Source organism: Ranitomeya imitator, chromosome 6 (assembly GCF_032444005.1).
Source record: "Ranitomeya imitator isolate aRanImi1 chromosome 6, aRanImi1.pri, whole genome shotgun sequence".
Lineage (NCBI taxonomy): Eukaryota > Metazoa > Chordata > Amphibia > Anura > Dendrobatidae > Ranitomeya > Ranitomeya imitator.
Genome location: NC_091287.1, coordinates 500,362,599 through 500,383,000, shown reverse-complemented (window position 1 = coordinate 500,383,000; position 20,402 = coordinate 500,362,599). Strand labels below are relative to the sequence as shown.

The 20,402-nt window shown below is 41.6% G+C and overlaps 1 protein-coding gene across 1 annotated transcript in view; it reads left to right on the top strand.

The window, feature by feature from the left end:
• Positions 1–4,722: 4,722 nt before the first annotated feature.
• Positions 4,723–20,402, top strand: part of CDH17 (cadherin 17) — a 106,704-nt gene continuing 91,024 nt past the window's right edge. Inside the window, exons 1-2 of the mRNA XM_069731707.1 lie at positions 4,723–4,901; positions 15,251–15,334. Coding sequence (XP_069587808.1) covers positions 4,857–4,901; positions 15,251–15,334 — 129 coding nt within the window. The 5' untranslated portion in view covers positions 4,723–4,856. The remainder of the gene's footprint in view (positions 4,902–15,250; positions 15,335–20,402) is intronic.

Sequence of the window (20,402 nt, the reverse complement as noted above, 5' to 3'; positions counted from 1 at the left end):
TGTTAACTGTAATGGCCGGGCCCAGTTTGTGAGGGGGAGCTGAGAATTGGTGGCAAGTCCAGGAAGGGACAGTCAGTCAGTGTGTGGAGAGCAGTTTGTGATTCAGCAGGTCTAAGTCTTAGGCTGCCAGGGACAGCGTGGGTCTAATTCTTGGGGCAGTGGATTAGCAAAAATACCCATCAATGTGATTACGCCTAATGGCCTGGGGCAACCTCGAGATGGAAGTCAGAGGCCTGGGGCGCACTCAGCCTGTGAAGCTACAGGGAAAGATAGACTCAGACTACATGGGGCAGAAGGTATTGCAATCCGAATATACTGATAGTGGTGGAGAGGATTTCCTAGGGCTGTAGAAGCCAGTGAGAGGGACATTCTACCTATGCCAAAAATCAGGGCTGAAGTTGTATCTGGTACCTGTGGGAAAGATGACAACCGGTTGGGCCTTATCCTCTATATCTGCCTGTAAAAACTGTAACTGTTGCTATTCACCAAGTAAAAGTTTGTTTGTTTTTATGAACCTCGTGTCTCCTAGATTACTTGCCGATCTGGTTCCAGAGGAGGGATTCCTGGACTCAAAAGAAGAGGCCTGCAGCCCTAAAGTAAAGGTACCGTTACACTCAGCGACGCTGCAGCGATATAGACAACGATCCGACCTAAACTAGATCGCTGGAGCGTCGCTGTTTAGGTCGCTGTAGAGATGTCAAACACAGCAACTCCAGAACGATGCAGGAGCGATCCAGTGACATAACGGCGACTCACTTAGCGTTCTCGCTCCATGTAAAAACGTTGCTGGCGTCGTTGCTCTTGATGTCAAACATGACGATACACGCCGACCTAGCGACCAAATAAAGTTCTGGACTTCTAGCTCCGACCAGCGATATAACAGCGGGATCCAGATCGCTGCTGCGTGTCAAACACAACGAGATTGCTATCCAGGACGCCGCAACGTCACAGATTGTTGTCTTTCTCGTTGCAAAGTTGCTGAGTGTGACGGTACCTTAAGTGTGATGGACCTCATACGCAAGAGCACACCAGGACTGGGACACGAGTTTTCTGTAGGATGACAAAGCGATTGGGAACAGAAGCTCGCCTACGACTACCTCGCTTGGGCATCTTACACTCAGATCTAGGAAGACATGCAAGGTACAAGATCGAAAGAAAGAAGCATGGTCAGGAAATGGGGCAATGTCAGGACAGGAATAATACAGGCTGAACAAGGTCTAAACAAAAAACTGTTAACTAGACATGGTATTCACTATAACTGGCACAGTAAGCGTACTGTCATGGGTTTACCGTGACAGAGGAGCCAGAAGACCGCATCTGGCGTCTGATTTCTCCTACTCCTGTACTGATTAGAAGCACTTCACCTTCATATTAAAGTTTCTTTTAGCAGTGCAGGGGTTAATCTGCTTAGATAAGAGCTCCTGGAAGCTTTCCTCCATTTAAGCTCAGCTGGGCACTGTCAGCCACTCCCATCTCCTATATAACCTGGGCCCTGGTTCGCACTCATTGTCAGAGTCAGCTTTTGCTGCATGGCTGGAGCTTGTTAGTGGCTATTATTGGAAAAGGAGTTTGGTGGATTTATCAGTGACTGTTGCTAGGTTTTGAGTGTGTGATAATTTCTTTTCAGCTCTTACTTTGGTTTAACCCAATCCTTCACTCCCTGGTGCATTCCTCTGTTGTATGTGTGAGTATATTTGTATGTTTGGTATTTTTTGTTACCCCTGTTTGTGTTACCTTGTTAGTCTGGTTGCTGCATTACAGTACATTACTACTCCTCTCTTCCCTGGGTGGGGGAAGGATACAGACTGAGGGCGGATTCAGGAGCTAAGGCAAGATACGTGGTCCCGGCATCATCACCATCAGAAGTAATCCGGCAACTGGGTGAGCTAGGGCGCCCCTAGCGGTAGGGACAGGGGAGGAGCCCCCCGGTCCCGTGACACCCGACAACATACCGTTGTGACACTTACTCTCAGGAGTAAGTAGGGAGCAATTCTGCTCAGCAATACTAACTAGCCAGGAATCAACTTCCTAGCTTCCGAGCTTCTGGACTGAACAGAATCACAAGTCCCAATAGTAAAGCTGAGCTACCTATAATAATAAAGAAAATGAATGCTGAACTCGCCATGTGTATGCTCTGTGCCTATTATCTTGGGTGCCATTCCAATTGCTGACTTGCAGTATAATATGGATGAAAAAGAAAGGAAGGAATTCTATCACATCCACTGGTAAGTAAAATCGTAGACTTCTTTAATAATTCAATCCCTTAAAATATTACTAAAGTTGTCTTGTCTTAACAACACGAGTAATATTTTAAATAATTGAATTAATGAAGAAGTCCACCATTGTACTTACCAGTGGATGTGATCGCATTCTTTCCTCTCTTTTTCATCCAGAGTATTCTATAGTCAACCCACGTCACCCGGCATCTGAAACGGAAGCAGAGGGGACAGGTACCAGCACCAGAATTAGTGGTTGTTCCATTAGTATTTTGCACCTGTGCAACCCCGCCTTTATCATGGGGGTCTGCTGCATCCTATTTTGTGTGGACAAGGTGTAGCAAATATGGCTGTTTTATATGTAATGTCTTTTATTGATTTTTGTCCTTTTCTCAGTGAACTGTTCGAATGACTATACTAATCAAATTTTTGAGAAACTAATAATGGGTTAATAGTGGTATAGTATGGTCTCCAATGCAAAGAAGGATCTGAAGCAAAAGTATATAGATTTACTATTAAATACTGGTAGATTATGTTCTCTTATTGACCAGCTTCCCCTTCTCTTGTCCCTTTATTAAAGCGTTATTGATCCTTGAGCTATGTGACAATTATTGTATTGTCCTTCTCCTCCATTCATAATTCTTTCCTTCATTTTCTTTTGAATTGACAATCGAAATATTGTACCACTTTAGTATCTTTTGGGATATGCACCTCAATGTATAAACTGAAGTTTATAGTGTAGAATTGAAAAAAAAAAGTGAATATACTATGCTGTATAGTACCTTTATTTATGTGCTGTCAGCACACTGCATTTCAATATGTGGCAGAGTGGCTGGAGATTTACATTACTGTAGCCCTTTACTTCCTCCCTGAAGATAGACAACTACATAAATATTCGATAGAAATTACACATATATTTGTCACGTACACATTTTACCTTTTTTTTTTCTTCACATTAAGTTAAAATGCTACTAAAATGTATTATAAATATAGCACTACAGGTTCTCAGATAGGGACTTTCGCACCTCAGTCCTTTTTATTTATTGTCACTTCATTCATTCCCCATATACCTCCTATCTTACTACATTTCTTCTACATCTTCATAAACCTCTTACTTTTGTAAATATATCTCAGCTTGGCTAATAACAGTAAAAAACTAAAATGCGATAGGATATAGAAAACTACCTTAGTAGCCTCTTTTTTCTATATCTAGCTGGCACTTGACCCGCACTTGGGACACTCCTATTCTCAGAAGATTGAATCTATTGCTTCGTCTCGAGAGATAACACTCATGACTCACTACTACTGATGGTCGTAACCTGACTTATTCAACATCTTAAGCTGTAAAAACTGTTTTATGATGATTATTCTGCCTGTTTTGAAATATTTCTGAAATATCTGCCTTGGGCAGAGTACCTGGAGATGAATCTAGCACTATCTGGGCTTTTCGAAAGTTTGTCTGACCACTGTCTTAGTGTTAGTGAAGTCCATGCAGAATTATGGATCTTTTACAGAGGTCGATAACCAGAAAACAAAACATGTTGCCGATTTGCCGATAACACCTATTCCCTATGGGGGGAGTTCAGAACGATCAGATCTACTCTGAGATGCAAAATGACTTAGATAGCATCATTCTCTCTTGCTTATCAATACCTATTCTTTCTTTGAGTAAAAGAAATGGGCACTCCCCTAACAGCTGAACCCAGGAGAAATTCATATATCAATTAAATTAATAAATGAGGTTTTTACACTTTGTTCACAACTATATTGTCATATCTGTTCATAATGGAAGCCCGAAAGCTATACCGATCCATCATACAACAAATACTGGCCCCACCAAACCAACCACATTAATTTTAATGGGATCCACCATCTGGGTTCTACTGTGGATTCCCACCATTAAATTTGAGAATTGATGATGAAGACTCAAGAAATTGCCCCCCCCCCTCCCAACAGCAATGAGAACAGGAGATAAGATATACAGTAATCACATGCTTATCCAGTGGTAATAGATCATTTCTATTTTTTGTTCATCATGACCATATTGTGCAAAATGTTCATTAGTGCCCAAACAGTGTGTGTACCAAAGGTAAAAAAAAGACACCTAAATCAAAAGAGGAAAGAATAATATAACTTCAATAGTGTGTCAATATGCTTTGTACCTATTTCATAGAAGTATAAAACAATTGCGATTTTATTTTTTGCCCCAAAAGCCATAAAATTATTAGATTTCCCTAATTCTATTAATAATAAAATTGACATTAATATTAATGAAAAATGTCATACAAGGTTAAGTAAGTAAAAATCCTGGAATCAGCTGGTAATTTAAGCTATAGACATTCACAAAGAACTGCTCAGTTGCTAGCTATGTAGTTCACGCCCGCCCTATGAATTAATGGATAACTAGCCTTCTGGGTTGGGATCAGCTCATAGGATTCATTTACTGTCATTTCCTTATAGTTGCTTATGTTAAGACATATCTGCTCGCCCAGCCTCTCCAAGCTCAACTTTTGAACCCGGGTTGTATTTGATTCACCAATAGATGGCTTTCTTCTTTTGAGTCAACGTTCAAAGGCACACGTCTCCGGATTACCCTTATCCTATGCCTCTTTCTTTAGGACTTCCATGAAGTAACTTAAGATGGCGAAGCTTAAAGATATTCTTATTCTGTTATGCTGTATTCAGGTAATTTTTTCCTTACCTTTATTTATGTCTTGTACTGTAAGAATTGGCGGGTCTTTCCATTCCTCACCTTTTCTAAGAACAGAAAAGACTTTGACCCATCCATGTCTTTTATGATTTAAGGGTGGATGTGAGCATTGACGTGTCTGAGATGGCTTCCTCAGATACTATAGTTTACATAAATTACATTGCCTTGAAAAATATCACCCTGGCCTAAATCCTAACTATACCAGACCTAAGTCTTTAACTTGTTTTTGACAATTTATTTTATTTCTGACACTGAATAAATAATAGTTGGAATATAGAACATGACCATGGTGGCAAAATAAAGATTTCATCATCGTCTTTTGTTAAGAAGGTCTGGAGTTATGAAAAAATGGGCATTTGAATAACATTTTTGCAATGAATATTCTTTGAGACAGCTACCCGAAATTGCCCTGAAACATTGTTTTCTAGAGAGATCAAATAAGGTGATCCGAATACAAAGGAAATGGTGGAACAATAAAAATCTCCCAAGCAAAGTGTTGCGCAAATCAGAGGTGGTCTTCTCAAAGAAGTTGTCTTTATGAGACAGTCAGCTATGACATGGGACATTTGTGCACAGGGGTGTAACCTGAAGTTCCCAGACCCCAATGCAAATTGTGTGACAAGGTTCCCATCTATAGTCTACAATATAAACCAATGTCAAAGTGAACATAAGGCAATGATCACAATAAGGTATAAAAATATAATTTTATTACAAAAAATAATAACAAACAAAAAAACAGTACAAAAAAGGAAACAACTAACAATACTACAGCATATAAAGGATATACCGAATGAGGAGACCAAATCCATATAATAAAAAATATATACTAGAAAAATAATATATAGCCCTCCAAGGTGCAGAAGATGGATGAAAAAAGAAATGGACAATCCATCTTAATAAAGTGCATATGCTTTCATAATAAATAGTCTAATCAAGACAAAGAAAGTGCATAAAACCTCTGGAGCAATACTAGTACCAGTGTGAAGATGATCTGTGACCCTCAAGGACTCCGACTCCAACGTACGTTTCGCCTAAGTGGCTTTTTCAAGGAGTGAAGGCTGATGGCCTCATTTGTGGCCTTTGGGACCCTTTTCCTGCTAGGAGCTCAATAGAAAACAGTGTTAGGAAACAAGGACGTTCCATCTTTTTACTTTTGGACTTTATATTGTATAGGAAATGGAGTAAGTATTGCTTTTAAGGCATTGTTAAATGATTATTTTATTTTTATATATAAGGCTATTGTATCATGTAAGTGAACGACAGGGACAGACTAGACTGTGGGAAGCCATATTGATTGACTTGGTGCTAAGTGACCAAGGAGTGGCTGATAGATCCTGACTAAGGTGTGGTTCTGCCTTATCTCTTATGTTCCTTGTTGCCTACGTCTTCTTATTGAATGACTATAGTCATTGAATGAACATTTAATGAAAGCCACACACATGGAATAATAAAAAAAAATCCAATATTTGCATTTTTAATTCTTCTGCAAAATATCTGGTGCATTGTTGAACTTTATTCTGCTAAATGATCAACTGATTGACGAGAAATCAATTGCTTAGTCATAGTTTTTTTTTTATTATTTCTTTTAATTGCCCACTGTGTCTACTGACTTTTATCTGTAATGTTGGGGCTTGAATCTGCAAGGCTGGTGGGTAAATGGGATGCAGTACAAATGAATGATCAATCATTGGATTTTTATCTTTGTTGGTGATTGAATCTGTAACGCTGGGATTTAAATAGGACAGCGGTAGAGCTTGGTGATCGATTTATTGATTTTTTTACCTTTCTGGCTTAAAGTTGCTTAAAATGTGGTAACATTAAAATTTTGAATATTTTGGCATTTTTACTGCAGTCCTGGCCAGCTCTGCCAACTTTCTTAAACGTAGGTGGGGCGCATGTGGGGCTCAGCCATGATGGCCCAAAAATGTCATCATAATTTACCACACAGGAGTGGAGCAAATTACGCCAAAAACGTACCCCAGCCCCCTGAATGGAGTATATTTCTGGTTGTGGAACACCGCAGTTGAAAGGGAAACCAATTTAATTAAGAGGCGCATCATAATAAAATAGATACATCTTACTCCAGTGCAAACTTCGTAAAGCCTTGGGTACATCATGTCAGACTTGACGAATTGGGTCTTATGTTTTGTGCTTTAAAGTTTATGAAGAAATATGATTTTAAAAAGAGTCTGGCACAGGGAGAAGTATTCGCCGATAAAATGCAGAAATAAAAAGGGAAGCTGTCAATCAAGCCAAGCTCGAGTGGAGCTATCCATTTGAAACTTTTCCTCTGCGCCTTTTTAAAATTGTGACTCGCATTTATTCACTTTGTCTAATAGTTAGGCAGGCAAAACTTAGTCAAGGTACTGAGAAGATGTGCATAATTTATCACATTAGTTTATACCCCGACCCTGGGGTGCGCTTGCTAAATGTTTTATATTTAAAAGCAAAAAGGAGGATGAAGAGATGGACATACCATTGGTGCCACAAGAGGCAACAGGGCCAATTTCCCCATCCAAAGAAGGTGCAATTGTTCATTATGATGCAATATTGGACTACAAAAATCCCATATATTGTTCTTGCACAAGAGCCCTCTTCAGTCTGTGTCCGCCAGTTGGAGGATGTGTTACAAGAATACTGCCTATCAAAAATAATAAAATGATACTAACATCGTACAATAGGAAGCAACTGCCAGTCTTTGTAAAAAAAAAGAACACAAACAGCAAAAAACATTTACATTACCCAAAAATTACATCCAGTCTAAAAATTATCAAGTGTCCTGATAAGCGTTCAAAAACCCATTCTCCAAACCCCCTGACTTAAGACATACAGTTAACACAATATCTAGCATAGCCTTTATCATCTAGGAAACCAAACACAATTTAGTACAAACAATGAATCTATACCAGCTAAATACAAAATAAATAGGAGATAATAGAATCAAACCAATATCTTTATGATGAGTTAAAGTGGACCTGGCACCAGGTCAAAAGTGGCCCGGTTTTGCGTTTATTTCATTCCCACTGCTCCCCTGAGTTTTCAGATTTTTTTTTGGTTCCCAAAACTGTTCCAGAGATATCTCCCCTTTTTTATTTGCCTATAATTTTTATGATCATTATATTACATTTTTATGATTATTGGGACTTCTCTCACAGGTTTCTCTGGGGTGTGTATTTGGGCTGCTCTGCATAACTACCCTATGAACACTGCCCCCTTGGCAAAGACCAAAAACATAGCACTAAATAAAAAGACCCATGTCTCTGGAGCGATATGTCAGATTTAGAGAAAAAATGCACAGAATATTCATAGGATCAATGGGAATGGAAAAAAAGGGCAAAAAACCTGGAAACTTTTGACCTGGTGACATTTTCTCCTTAAGTTGAGTATGCCAAGGAAGGGGAAAATGGTGAGCGGAAAGAGTTCCCCACAAATTCTGCCACTACATGTGCGGATCTCTTTCAGTCTTTCCAGGTTTCGCTATCCTTCCCTCTCCGTTGAGCCTCATTTCAATCAAAAATTACATCAAGCTCCTTTCCTTCCTCTTTTGTAAAATATTCTGCATAATACTCATCCCTAAATCTTTTATCAAGATATTTCTAGTTCATTGGATAGCGTACAATTATTGGCTAAAATTATACTCCTTCTTCAACGAGAGTATTTGTATTACTTATATCTACACTATTAAAGGATTAAGAATGTTACACTAACTGTAATACTGTATACACGGTATATGTGATGTCTCACAACTAACTTCTAGTACATATATGTACCATAACATATATATTACTTGGTCTTGAGACTAGATCATCGATTTATTGCTCTAAAAACCTTGCTGTTTTATCTGTAAAAATTCACAGTGAGTAATAGGTAAACAGACCATTAAAACTTTTACAGCCTGACACTACTATGAGAGAGGGGAGAATATGTGTTGCCTCGATACCGATCGTAGACTTTGAACCTTACGAATCTCTGGCTTTGTCAGGTGTATTTAAAGGAAGGGGCCTCTGCAATAAATTGGTCATGGCCATTACTAAACTGGTACGAATCTGGCAGAGCAATAAAAACATTTCATAATATGGATAATAAACCCTACTGGCTGTTATATTGGAAGAAAAGCAGGAGAAATGTTTTCTCAACAATAATTCTCTGTTATGTTACTATGGTGAAGAGGTTTTCTAGAGGTTTAATGCCGGAGCGGACACAGACATCAAAGGGTCTCGGGCAGAGGCGTAGCTAGGGTTTTAGCTTAGGGAAGGGGGGGGGGCGAAAAATCTGAGTGGGCCCCTAACCAGGTACCCCTGACTACAGCTATGTGGTGCACCCTAATTGTGAGCATAGAGGAACGTCAGCAGATGACCGCACTCTGACTGAAAAAACATCTATAGACAAAAACGAACACTGATATTACTATATGGAGACCATATAGTGGTAGATACCAGTCTTGCAGACCATATAAGAGATCACTGGACAGTTTTAGATGGTGACTTACAGCCGATGGTCTTTCTTATGGAGTCGTTCACTTTTCCCATCTTTTCCATCTGGCCCAGAGCAACGTAAGAACTTCTCCAGCCAGGACTTGTCTGCAGAGATTACAACAAAGACACATCATACGTCTCACATTTCCAGCACCGTCCATATCTATTCCCAACCTGCGCAACCTAATCATTCTGCTGATACCCCAATACTGAGCCACTGCTGCCGTGTGTGTCCCTATTACCACACCTGCTGTGTATTACAATAATGGTGCCGCCCCACATAATAATGCCACCACTGAGCCCCTTACATAGTAATAATGACTCCTTTGTGCTCTCTAGATAATAAAATTCACCCCTAGAAAACACTAATGCCCTGTGCTAGTGCCCTCCACATTTTGTCCCTAAAAAGTAATAATACCACATATGAAATTTTGATGGTCTCAGTGCTCTGAGTGCCCCAATAACAATAATGTTTAAGTGCCCACTTAACATTTAATAATGTCCCCTACGTAGCCTCCATGTACAGCTTGACTATACACAGTATGGTGGGTCCACAGCTTTCCTATACACAGTATAATACCCCTACAGCTCCCCTATACACAATATGATGATTCCACAGCTTCCCTATGCACAGTATGATGTCCCCACTGCTCCCCTATACACAGTATAATGAGCACACAGCTCCCATCTACACAGTATGATGATTCCACAGCTTCCCTGTACACAGTATGATGTCCCCACTGCTCCCCTATACACAGTATGATGAGCCCACAGCTTTTCTATACACAGTATAATGCCCCCACAGCTACCCTATAGACAATATTATGATCCCACAGCTTCCCTATACATAGTATAATGCCCCCACAGCTCCCCTATACAAAACACAGCATAAGGCCAGTCTCACACGTCCAGATAATTCCGGTACCAGAAAAATCGGTACCGGAATTATCCGTGTCCGTGTGTCCGTGCGTTTATGTGGCACATCAGTGTGGCACATGTGCGGCATCCATGTGCCGCCCGTGTGCCGACTGAGGACCACACGCACCGTGCAGGAGACAGTGCTAGAGTTAAGCGCTGTCCCCTGCATCTGGTGCTGAAGCCGCTAATCATTTCTTCTCTCCAGCATCGTTCGCTGGAGAGAAGATATGAAAACTCTTTTTTTTGTATGTATGTTTAAAAAAAAGAAGACAAAAAGAGAAATGATCCAGCTGGAGGTGGAGGCAGTTCAGACTTTGTGAGACTTTATTAGACAACTAAAGCGATAAAAAGTTCTTCAACAAGAAAAATCTTTACATAGCAAACACCTGGCACACCAGTGAGGAGGATCAACGCGTTTCAACTATGAAGTCTTACTCATGATCATGAGTAAGACTTCATAGTTGAATCGCGTTGATCCTCCTCACTGGTGTGCCAGGTGTTTGCTATGTAAAGATTTTTCTTGTTGAAGAACTTTTTATCGCTTTAGTTGTCTAATAAAGTCTCACAGTATATCATATAAATGCTTAGGGTAGCTTGAAACTCAACTCACAGAAAAATCCCCAAAAGGCAATTTCCAAAATAACCATAAAATGTAACTTTTATTTACTATATTAAAAACATACGTGTGCACTTGACAAACACCATCAATGGTGTTTGTCAAGTGCACACGTACAGTTAGGGCCAGAAATATTTGGACAGTGACACAAATTTTGTTATTTTAGCTGTTTACAAAAACATGTTCAGAAATACAATTATATATATAATATGGGCTGAAAGTGCACACTCCCAGCTGCAATATGATAGTTTCCACATCCAAATCGGAGAAAGGGATTAGGAATCATAGCTCTGTAATGCATAGCGTCCTCTTTTTCAAGGGACCAAAAGTAATTGGACAATGGACTCTAAGGGCTGCAGTTAACTCTGAAGGCGTCTCCCTCGTTAACCTGTAATCAATGAAGTAGTTAAAAGGTCAGGGGTGGATTCCAGGTGTGTGGTTTTGCATTTGGAAGCTGTTGCTGTGAGCAGACAACATGCGGTCAAAGGAACTCTCAATTGAGGTGAAGCAGAACATCCTGAGGCTGAAAAAAAAGAAAAAATCCATCAGAGAGATAGCAGACATGCTTGGAGTAGCAAAATCAACAGTTGGGTACATTCTGAGAAAAAAGGAATTGACTGGTGAGCTTGGGAACTCAAAAAGGCCTGGGCGTCCACGGATGACAACAGTGGTGGATGATCGCCGCATACTTAATTTGGTGAAGAAGAACCCATTCACAACATCAACTGAAGTCCAGAACACTCTCAGTGAAGTAGGTGTATCTGTCTCTAAGTCAACAGTAAAGAGAAGACTCCATGACAGTAAATACAAAGGGTTCACATCTAGATGCAAACCATTCATCAATACCAAAAATAGACAGGCCAGAGTTAAATTTGCAGAAAAACACCTCAAGAAGCCAGCTCAGTTCTGGAAAAGTATTCTATGGACAGATGAGACAAAGATCAACCTGTACCAGAATGATGGAAAGAAAAAAGTTTGGAGAAGAAAGGGAACGGCACATGATCCAAGGCACACCACATCCTCTGTAAAACATGGTGGAGGCAACGTGATGGCATGGGCATGCATGGCTTTCAATGGCACTGGGTCACTTGTGTTTATTGATGACATAAGAGTAGACAAGAGTAGCCGGATGAATTCTGAAGTGTACCGGGATATACTTTCAGCCCAGATTCAGCCTAAGACCGGTAAGCTGACTACATTCCTTTTTTCTTTAGAAAAAAGATTCCTGTCCCCAACCCCCTCCCACACCCTTACCTGGCTCCCTCGCTGGTGCTGCTTCCTTCTCTCACCGCAGCTTCTCCTGTATGAGCGGTCACGTGGTGCCGCCTATTACAGTGATGAATATGCGGCTCCACCTCCCGTAGGGGTGGAGCCGCATATTCATCACTGTAATAGGCGGCACCATATAGCGGTCAAGTAGGAAGGGTCCCTTCGGGTTCTCCCGCAGCGGATTTGATAAATCTGCAGGGCAAAACCGCTGCGGTTATCCCTGCAGATTTATCGCGGTTTGTCTTGCGGTTTCCGCTGCGGGTTTACTCCTACTATTGATGCTGCATATGCAGCAATATGCAGCATCAATAGTAATGTTAAAAATGATTAAAAAAATGGTTATACTCACCCTCTGACGTCCCGATCTCCTCGGCGCTGCACGCGGCGGTCCAGTTCCAAAGATGCTGTGCGAGAAGGACCTTCGTGACGTCACGATCATGTGACCGCGAGGTCATCACAGGCCCTGCTCGCACAGCAACCCTGCGACCGGACGGCCGCGTGCAGCGCTGAGAGGTGAGTATATCATTATTTTTTATTTTAATTCTTTTTTTTTTTACACTATGGTTCCCAGGGCCTGGAGGAGAGTCTCCTCTCCTCCACCCCGGGTACCATCCGCACATTATTCGCTTACCTCCCGTATTGTGGGCACAGCCCCATGCGGGAAGTAAGCGGATCAATGCATTTCTATGTGTGCAGAATCGCCGCGATTCTGCACAAAAGAAGTGACATGCTGCGGATTGTAAACCGCTGCGTTTCCGCGCGGTTTTTTCCGCAGCATGTGCACAGCGTTTTCGGTTTCCAATAGGTTTACATTGAACTGTAAACTCATGGGAAACTGCTGCGGATCCGCAGCAAAATCCGCACCGTGTGCCTTAAAGCGCCACTCCAGCGGTGAAATAACAAAAAATGCTGCAGTAATGCTTTAAATGTGATGCAGCTCATGGCTTACCCAGCTGGTAAGTATAATATGCCCCCCTACCTCCCCTTCCCAGAGAACAACTATTACATGTGATGGAGTGCGTATTGTCTCTTAACAAAACCGTATAATAATCAGCCCCTCAGTGTTGTTGCCCCTCACCCACCTCAGACCTCACAATACCCTTATCTTCTCACATTCACCCCCCCCAGTGCCCTGTCCCCCTCCCCCACCTAAGCCCCCACAACACCCCCATCCTCTCACATTTACCCCCCAGTGACTGACATGCCTATCAATTTAATGCATTTGATCCCCAGGACCTCACTTACCAATGACATTTGCAGCAGGACCAGGAAGTATCTGAGTGAAATGCAGGTGGGCACTAGGACCCAGCGTGCCTGCCCTGAGCCAATCCCAGCGTGCACGCAGATGGAAGAAACCTGCGGCCTGGGAGAAGCTCCTGAGGTCAGTCAGCACAATACAGTGCAGGAGGGAGATGTGCAACTGGCCACTGTGCTGCCAGCGCGCAGAATCTCAGTCAGGCAGGGGAGCAGGCATTATACTGCTCTCCTCCTGTGCTGTATTGTGCCTCATCACGGAAGTGGCAGTGCCGGCTCCCAGTGGGCCCCTTCATGTGACCCCTTCATGTCGCGGCTCCCAGTGGCCCCCTCTGCCCCCCCCCAGTAGCTATGCTACTGGTCTCAGGGCAAGAGCAGTGCATGGGTCCATTGCTCTCTAACAGCTTATGATAGAGCATTCTTTTATGTCTCTCTCATTTATGAGCCATAAAATGTATAGGTGCAGTATATTTCATCATACTTGTCAACTTTCATGGAAGATCTGATATGGTTCTAGAAATGGGGAGACCTCTGGGACTCCCAGAAGAGTTGTCAAACCTCTTAGGTGCCAAAAAGAGCTCCTCGAATGCAGTATGCCCCCAAGATATTCTTTGAAGGTTCTTAGAAGCTTAGAGCCTCAGTAATGCAGAGTCAAAGTTTTCTTCCATCCTGACCTTGTCCTTGTTCTCACATGGGAGTTTAATGAGGAATTGGGTTTGTTGTTAGGATAGTTGGAAGATGTGCTCTAATCAAACTTAAGACGGCTATACACATTTAGATAGCTGTTGGTTGATCGTTTGTTGACAGCTATCTCTCCCAACTGTTCCATAAAAGAAACACTTGGCTCAGCTGAGTCTTCTTCTGTTCTCTATGAGAGAACCGTTGCCAGAATCATCTGATGGGTGCTTAGCTGCTCATTTAACAAAAGGATTGGACAATTGAATTCCAACAGCCTTCTGTTCCTTGACATAATCTGTTGGGGGACAGTTGGGAAGACCCTATACACATTAGATAGCCAGTCAATCTGGGTTCAGCCTACTATTGCCTTTAATCTTGGGCAGATTCTTTAGAATCTTTGCTAAGACGGCAAACAACTACCAAAGCACCCCCCTTAAACTAAGCAATGACACTGTATCATAATAAAAGGGGTTCCCGGGGAAAACTAATGATCGGTGATAAATTATTGTGGGGATCTGACCGCGGGGATGAGTACCAATCAGCAGAACATGGAACTTTTATCTGCATTAGAATAATGCTGCAGTGTGCATATCTAACCACTGCTTCATTCATTCTCCATGTGGCTAACGGAAAAAGCTGGATCAGCTCGGCAGCTCTGTAGGGAATGAATGTAAATGTAATGTATAATAAAGCAAAGTGCACCAAAATAATGAAGTATTTGACAAATGTAGTATGCTTTTAACATTTTCAGCACTTTTCAGGGCAGTTTTGAAAGGTATCTCAAAAAATGGACATGGGTAAAAAAAAGTAATAAATTATGCAAAATTTATAAACATTGCACACCATTATTTAGCATAGGCATTCCAGTTTGTTCTATTGAAGGCTCTAACTTGGATGGTGCCAAATTTATCATTTTTAGAAATTGTGTCAATCTTGTAAATTTGTTGCAATTTGCACAATTTTATGCATTTTATGACAATAATAATTATTCCCCCATTTACTTATTTTTTTTTATTTAGTTAGAATAGTCTAACTATTGAATTATACCATCATATATTAAGAATATGCAAAAAAAATTGAAATAGTAATATTTACGTAATATAATTGTTTTTAGGCAATAGTAGCTGTCGATAAGGGCCCTCTAACAAGCAAGACTTTTCATGTTGAAGAAGGAAGTGGCGAAATATCAATATATCAGGTATTTATGTGACACTTTAATACACTTTCTTTATTTCAGGGGTCAATGCTTCAGTGATTTGTTATTCGGAAAAACATGTCCAATGCTTTACAGTTTCTGAGCAGAACTGCACAACCAATAATAGTAAGATAATGCTCATATTGTGAAAAAAAAACAGGAAAAAACATTAAACCAACCCATTTCCAATGTCCTCTTAAGGCATGTAATATACCTGTTATCCAGAATAATCATCACATGGACGAAAAAAATGGAAAAACATTACAATAACTCCTTTCCAACACACCATCTCTCTTTGAACCAAATTAATTTACACATGTCTCCTCTTTGGGTTCCAAATAATTAAGATGGAAAATTATACCGCTGTCTCTAACATCATGTCCTCCCTCTATCTGAAACTGAACCTGTCAAAAACTGAACTCCTCGTGTTTTCTCCCTCTACTAACCTATCTTTGCCTGACATTGCCACCTCCGTGTGCGGTTCCACCATTACTCCAAAGAAACATGCCCGCTGCCTTGGGGTCATCCTTGATTCCGAGCTTTCATTCACCCACTACATCCGATCACTGTCTCGCTCTTCTTATCTGCATCTCAAAAACATTTCTAGAATTCGCCCTTTTCTTACTTTCGACTCTGCAAAAACTCTTACTGTTTCACTTATTCATTCTCGTCTGGACTATTGTAACTCTCTACTAATCGGCCTCCCTTTTACCAAACTCTCCACGCTCCAATCTGTCCTGAATGCTGCAGCCAGAATCATATTCCTCACCAACCGTTACACCGATGCCTCTACCTTGTGCCAGTCCTTACACTGGCTACCCATCCACTCCAGAATCCAGTACAAAACTACTACCCTCATCCACAAAGCACTCCATGGCTCAGCACCACCCTACATCTCCTCTCTGGTCTCAGTCTACCACCCTACCCGTGCCCTCCGCTCCACTAATGACCTCAGGTTAGCATCCCCAATAATCAGAACCTCCCACTCCCATCTCCAAGGCTTTACACGTGCTGCGCCGATTCTTTGGAATGCACTACCCAGGTTAATACGATTAATCCCCACAGTTTTAAGCGTGCCCTATAACTCATTTGTTCAGATTGGCCTACCGCCTCAACGCATTAACCTAACTATTCCTAGCTAAACCTAAACCATAATCAGGTTCCTCACGTCATGTTCTCATACACTTTATGCAGTTAATAGCCCTCTGTGTCTGTACTGCTACATACTTAGGCAGGTAACTGGTTCATGCAGCTTTACATGAGCACCGGATTCTTACACTATGGCCGGTCCGAATAACTAAAGCAATTGTTGCCATCCACCTCTCGTGTCTCCCCTTTTCCTCATAGTTTGTAAGTTTGCGAGCAGGGCCCTCATTCCTCTTGGTATCTATTTTGAACTGTGATTTCTGTTATGCTGTAATGTCTATTGTCTGTACAAGTCCCCTCTATAATTTGTAAAGCGCTGTGGAATATGTTGGCACTATATACATAAAATTATTATTATTATTATGAGGGGAATGTTAAAAGTCAGTTTTGCTTGTGTTTGTATTGCTGCTTTTGCTCCAAATGAATCAAACACAATGTTTGGCAAATTCGGTACATCTTAAGATATTTCATTTCTGTCTAGAAATTTTACACCAACCCTTTCCTGAAATGAGTTTGAAATTTTGTTTGCAACTTTTCAAAAAACTTGCCATTTACAAATCTGCAATTTGCATAGCTTACAAAAGGAAATCATCCTAGAAGAAATGGTAAATTCTTCTTGTGAGCAATTAAAACATTGAACTGCAGACCGAACATTGAACTGCAAGCCTACGACATGTGAATGCCCCTTAAGCTGATGATGATGAATGTTAAGACCGTAATAGTAAATTGTCGCCACTGTGTTGGGCTTCTCACTAGTGATGAGCGAGTATACTCGTTACTCGAGATTTCCCGAGCATGCTCGGGTGGTCTCTGAGTATTTTGGCGTGCTCGGAGATTGCTAGTCAGCTTGAATACATGTGGGGATTGTCTAACAAACAGGCAATCCCCAGCTTGTATTCAAGCTGTCTAGCAGCCGCAAATCATGCAGCGCCGTCGACATAAACTAAATCTCAGAGCACGCCGAAATTATTGGAGACCACCCGAGCATGCTCGGGAAATCTCGAGTAACGAGTATACTCGCTCATCACTACTTCTCACCAATATGATCTCTGATTATCACCCTGAAGCCACGCTCACACATTCAATATTTGGTCAGTATTTTGCATCGGTATTTATAAACCAAAACCAGGAGTGGGTGATAGATACAGAAGTAGTGACTTGTTTCAATTATAGTTTTCCTCTGATTCTTCCACTCCTAGTTTTGGCTTTTACTGATGTAAAATCCTGAACGTGTAAATGTGGCCTTACAGAATAACTCATTGTAAACTCTTTCAGCTCAGTTTATGACGGTGGAGGTTTTGTAACGTGTGTATGGCAGTTTAATTTATTGGCCTCATAAATGTTGGGTGTGTCAGACCTGTGCTTTCTTGGTAGAGAGAAAAATGTAAGGGAAAAAATATGGGGAAATAGGATAAATAAGACGCCTCCATTTATTTGTTCACCTGCCACCCATCCCCTTTATTTTGGCTGACGGCATATTTGCTGAAAGAGTTCCAAAAATCACTTTTATAAGTTTGTATATATGACATCACTCCTAATACGGCATTTGCAATTGTAGAGGCCACCTAATAAAATCTATTCAGTGATATAATACATGTTCCTGTCCGTAAATTGGCACAAGATGGTACAGTATCCACATCTTAAAGGCTAACAAAAAAGGGGTATATATATTTTCCGGTACCAGGTGTGAATCAGGGAAAAGGAAAGGTCAGGGTAAATGTGGACATAAGAGCAGGTTAACACTTTGGTTATATAATTTTTCAACATACAGTACGTTACTCACAAAAAGTTAGGGATATTTGGCGTTCGGCAAAATTTATGGAAAATGTAAAAAGTTCACGCTACAGTGATATTTTATCATGAAAGTAAGGTATTCACATAGAAGCAGCGATAGTGATTTCCTCATCCCAAACAATTTATTGAAACAAAAGCCAACAACAGTGGTGGATATATGGTGAGTATACTGCAACAAAAAATGTCACTGTCTCAATAACTTGTCCTATGGCCTTGAGCATCAGTTACAGCTGACAGCGACGTCTTCTGCTGTTCACAAGTGGAGTTATTGTCTGCTGAGACATGGCATCCCTCTCATCTTGAAGGGTGGCCCTCAGGTCTTTGAGGTTCTGGGGTACAGAGTTATGAGCCTCTACATGGCTCAGTCAAAACCTGCAGCATAAATTGACATGCTGCTGAATAAAATCCTGACCGCTGATCCATTGTTGTTGCTGATATTTTTCAGAAGCTTGTAGAGTAAATTTTAAAGATATATTAAAACTCACATTTATTGGAAAAAAAAAGTAAAAAATCATGTTATGATTAAAGGGAACCTGCCATGTGAAAAAACTCTATTAATCTCCTGACTTTGGGTAAATTTGCAGGTTAATAGAATTCTGAACTTGCCCGATGCTGACACGTAGACCCCCGCTGCTGGGAGGATATGTGAGTCAGTGCAGGGGGCGTGATTACAGCCTGAAAACCGGTGACTGACAGTGCCACCCACGTGACTAAAACCTGGAGAAATAAAGTTAACTTCCTCCCGGCAGCCGGGCTCTCAGTGCTGGCCCTGGTGTTATGAAAGGCAATTCAGTACTACAATGGACATAGCGGTCAGAGCACATACAGTGATCTGACAATAACCCAAAATCATAGAACGAGCTCTGAGACGTGGGAACTCTGCAGACTGCAATCCCTAATCCTCTCCAAACAACACTAGAGGCAGCCGTGGATTGCGCCTAACTCTGCCTATGCAACTCGGCACAGCCTGAGAAACTAACTAGCCTGAAGATAGAAAATAAGCCTACCTTGCCTCAGAGAAATACCCCAAAGGAAAAGGCAGCCCCCCACATATAATGACTGTGAGTTAAGATGAAAAGACAAACGTAGAGATGAAATAGATTCAGCAAAGTGAGGCCCGACTTTCTTAACAGATCGATGATAGAAAAGGTAACTTTGTGGTCTACACAAAACCCTAAAGAAAACCACGCAAGGGGGGCAAAAAGACCCTCCGTACCGAACTAACGGCACGGAGGTACACCCTTTGCGTCCCAGAGCTTCCAGCAACAAATTAGACAAGCTGGACAGAAAAAATAGCAAACAAATAGCAAAGAAGAACTTAGCTATGCAGAGCAGCAGGCCACAGGAATGATCCAGGGAAAAGCAAGTCCAACACTGGAACATTGACAGGAAGCCAGGATCAAAGCATTAGGTGGAGTTAAGTAGAGAAGCACCTAACGACCTCACCAGATCACCTGAGTGAGGAAACTCAGAAGCCGCAGTACCACTTCCCTCCACCAACAGAAGCTCACAGAGAGAATCAGCCAAAGTACCACTTGTGACCACAGGAGGGAGCTCTGCCACAGAATTCACAACAGTACCCCCCCCTTGAGGAGGGGTCACCGAACCCTCACCAGAGCCCCCAGGCTGACCAGGATGAGCCACATGAAAGGCACGAACAAGATCGGGAGCATGGACATCAGAGGCAAAAACCCAGGAATTATCTTCCTGAGCATAACCCTTCCATTTAACCAGATACTGGAGTTTCCGTCTTGAAACACGAGAATCCAAAATCTTCTCCACAATATACTCCAATTCCCCCTCCACCAAAACTGGGGCAGGAGGATCAACAGATGGAACCATAGGCGCCACGTATCTCCGCAACAACGACCTATGGAACACGTTATGTATGGAAAAAGAATCTGGAAGGGTCAGACGAAAAGACACAGGATTAAGAACCTCAGAAATCTTATACGGACCAATGAAACGAGGTTTAAACTTAGGAGAGGAAACCTTCATAGGAATATGACGAGAAGATAACCAAACCAGATCCCCAACACGAAGTCGGGGACCCACACGGCGTCTGCGATTAGCGAAACGTTGAGCCTTCTCCTGGGACAAGGTCAAATTGTCCACTACATGAGTCCAAATC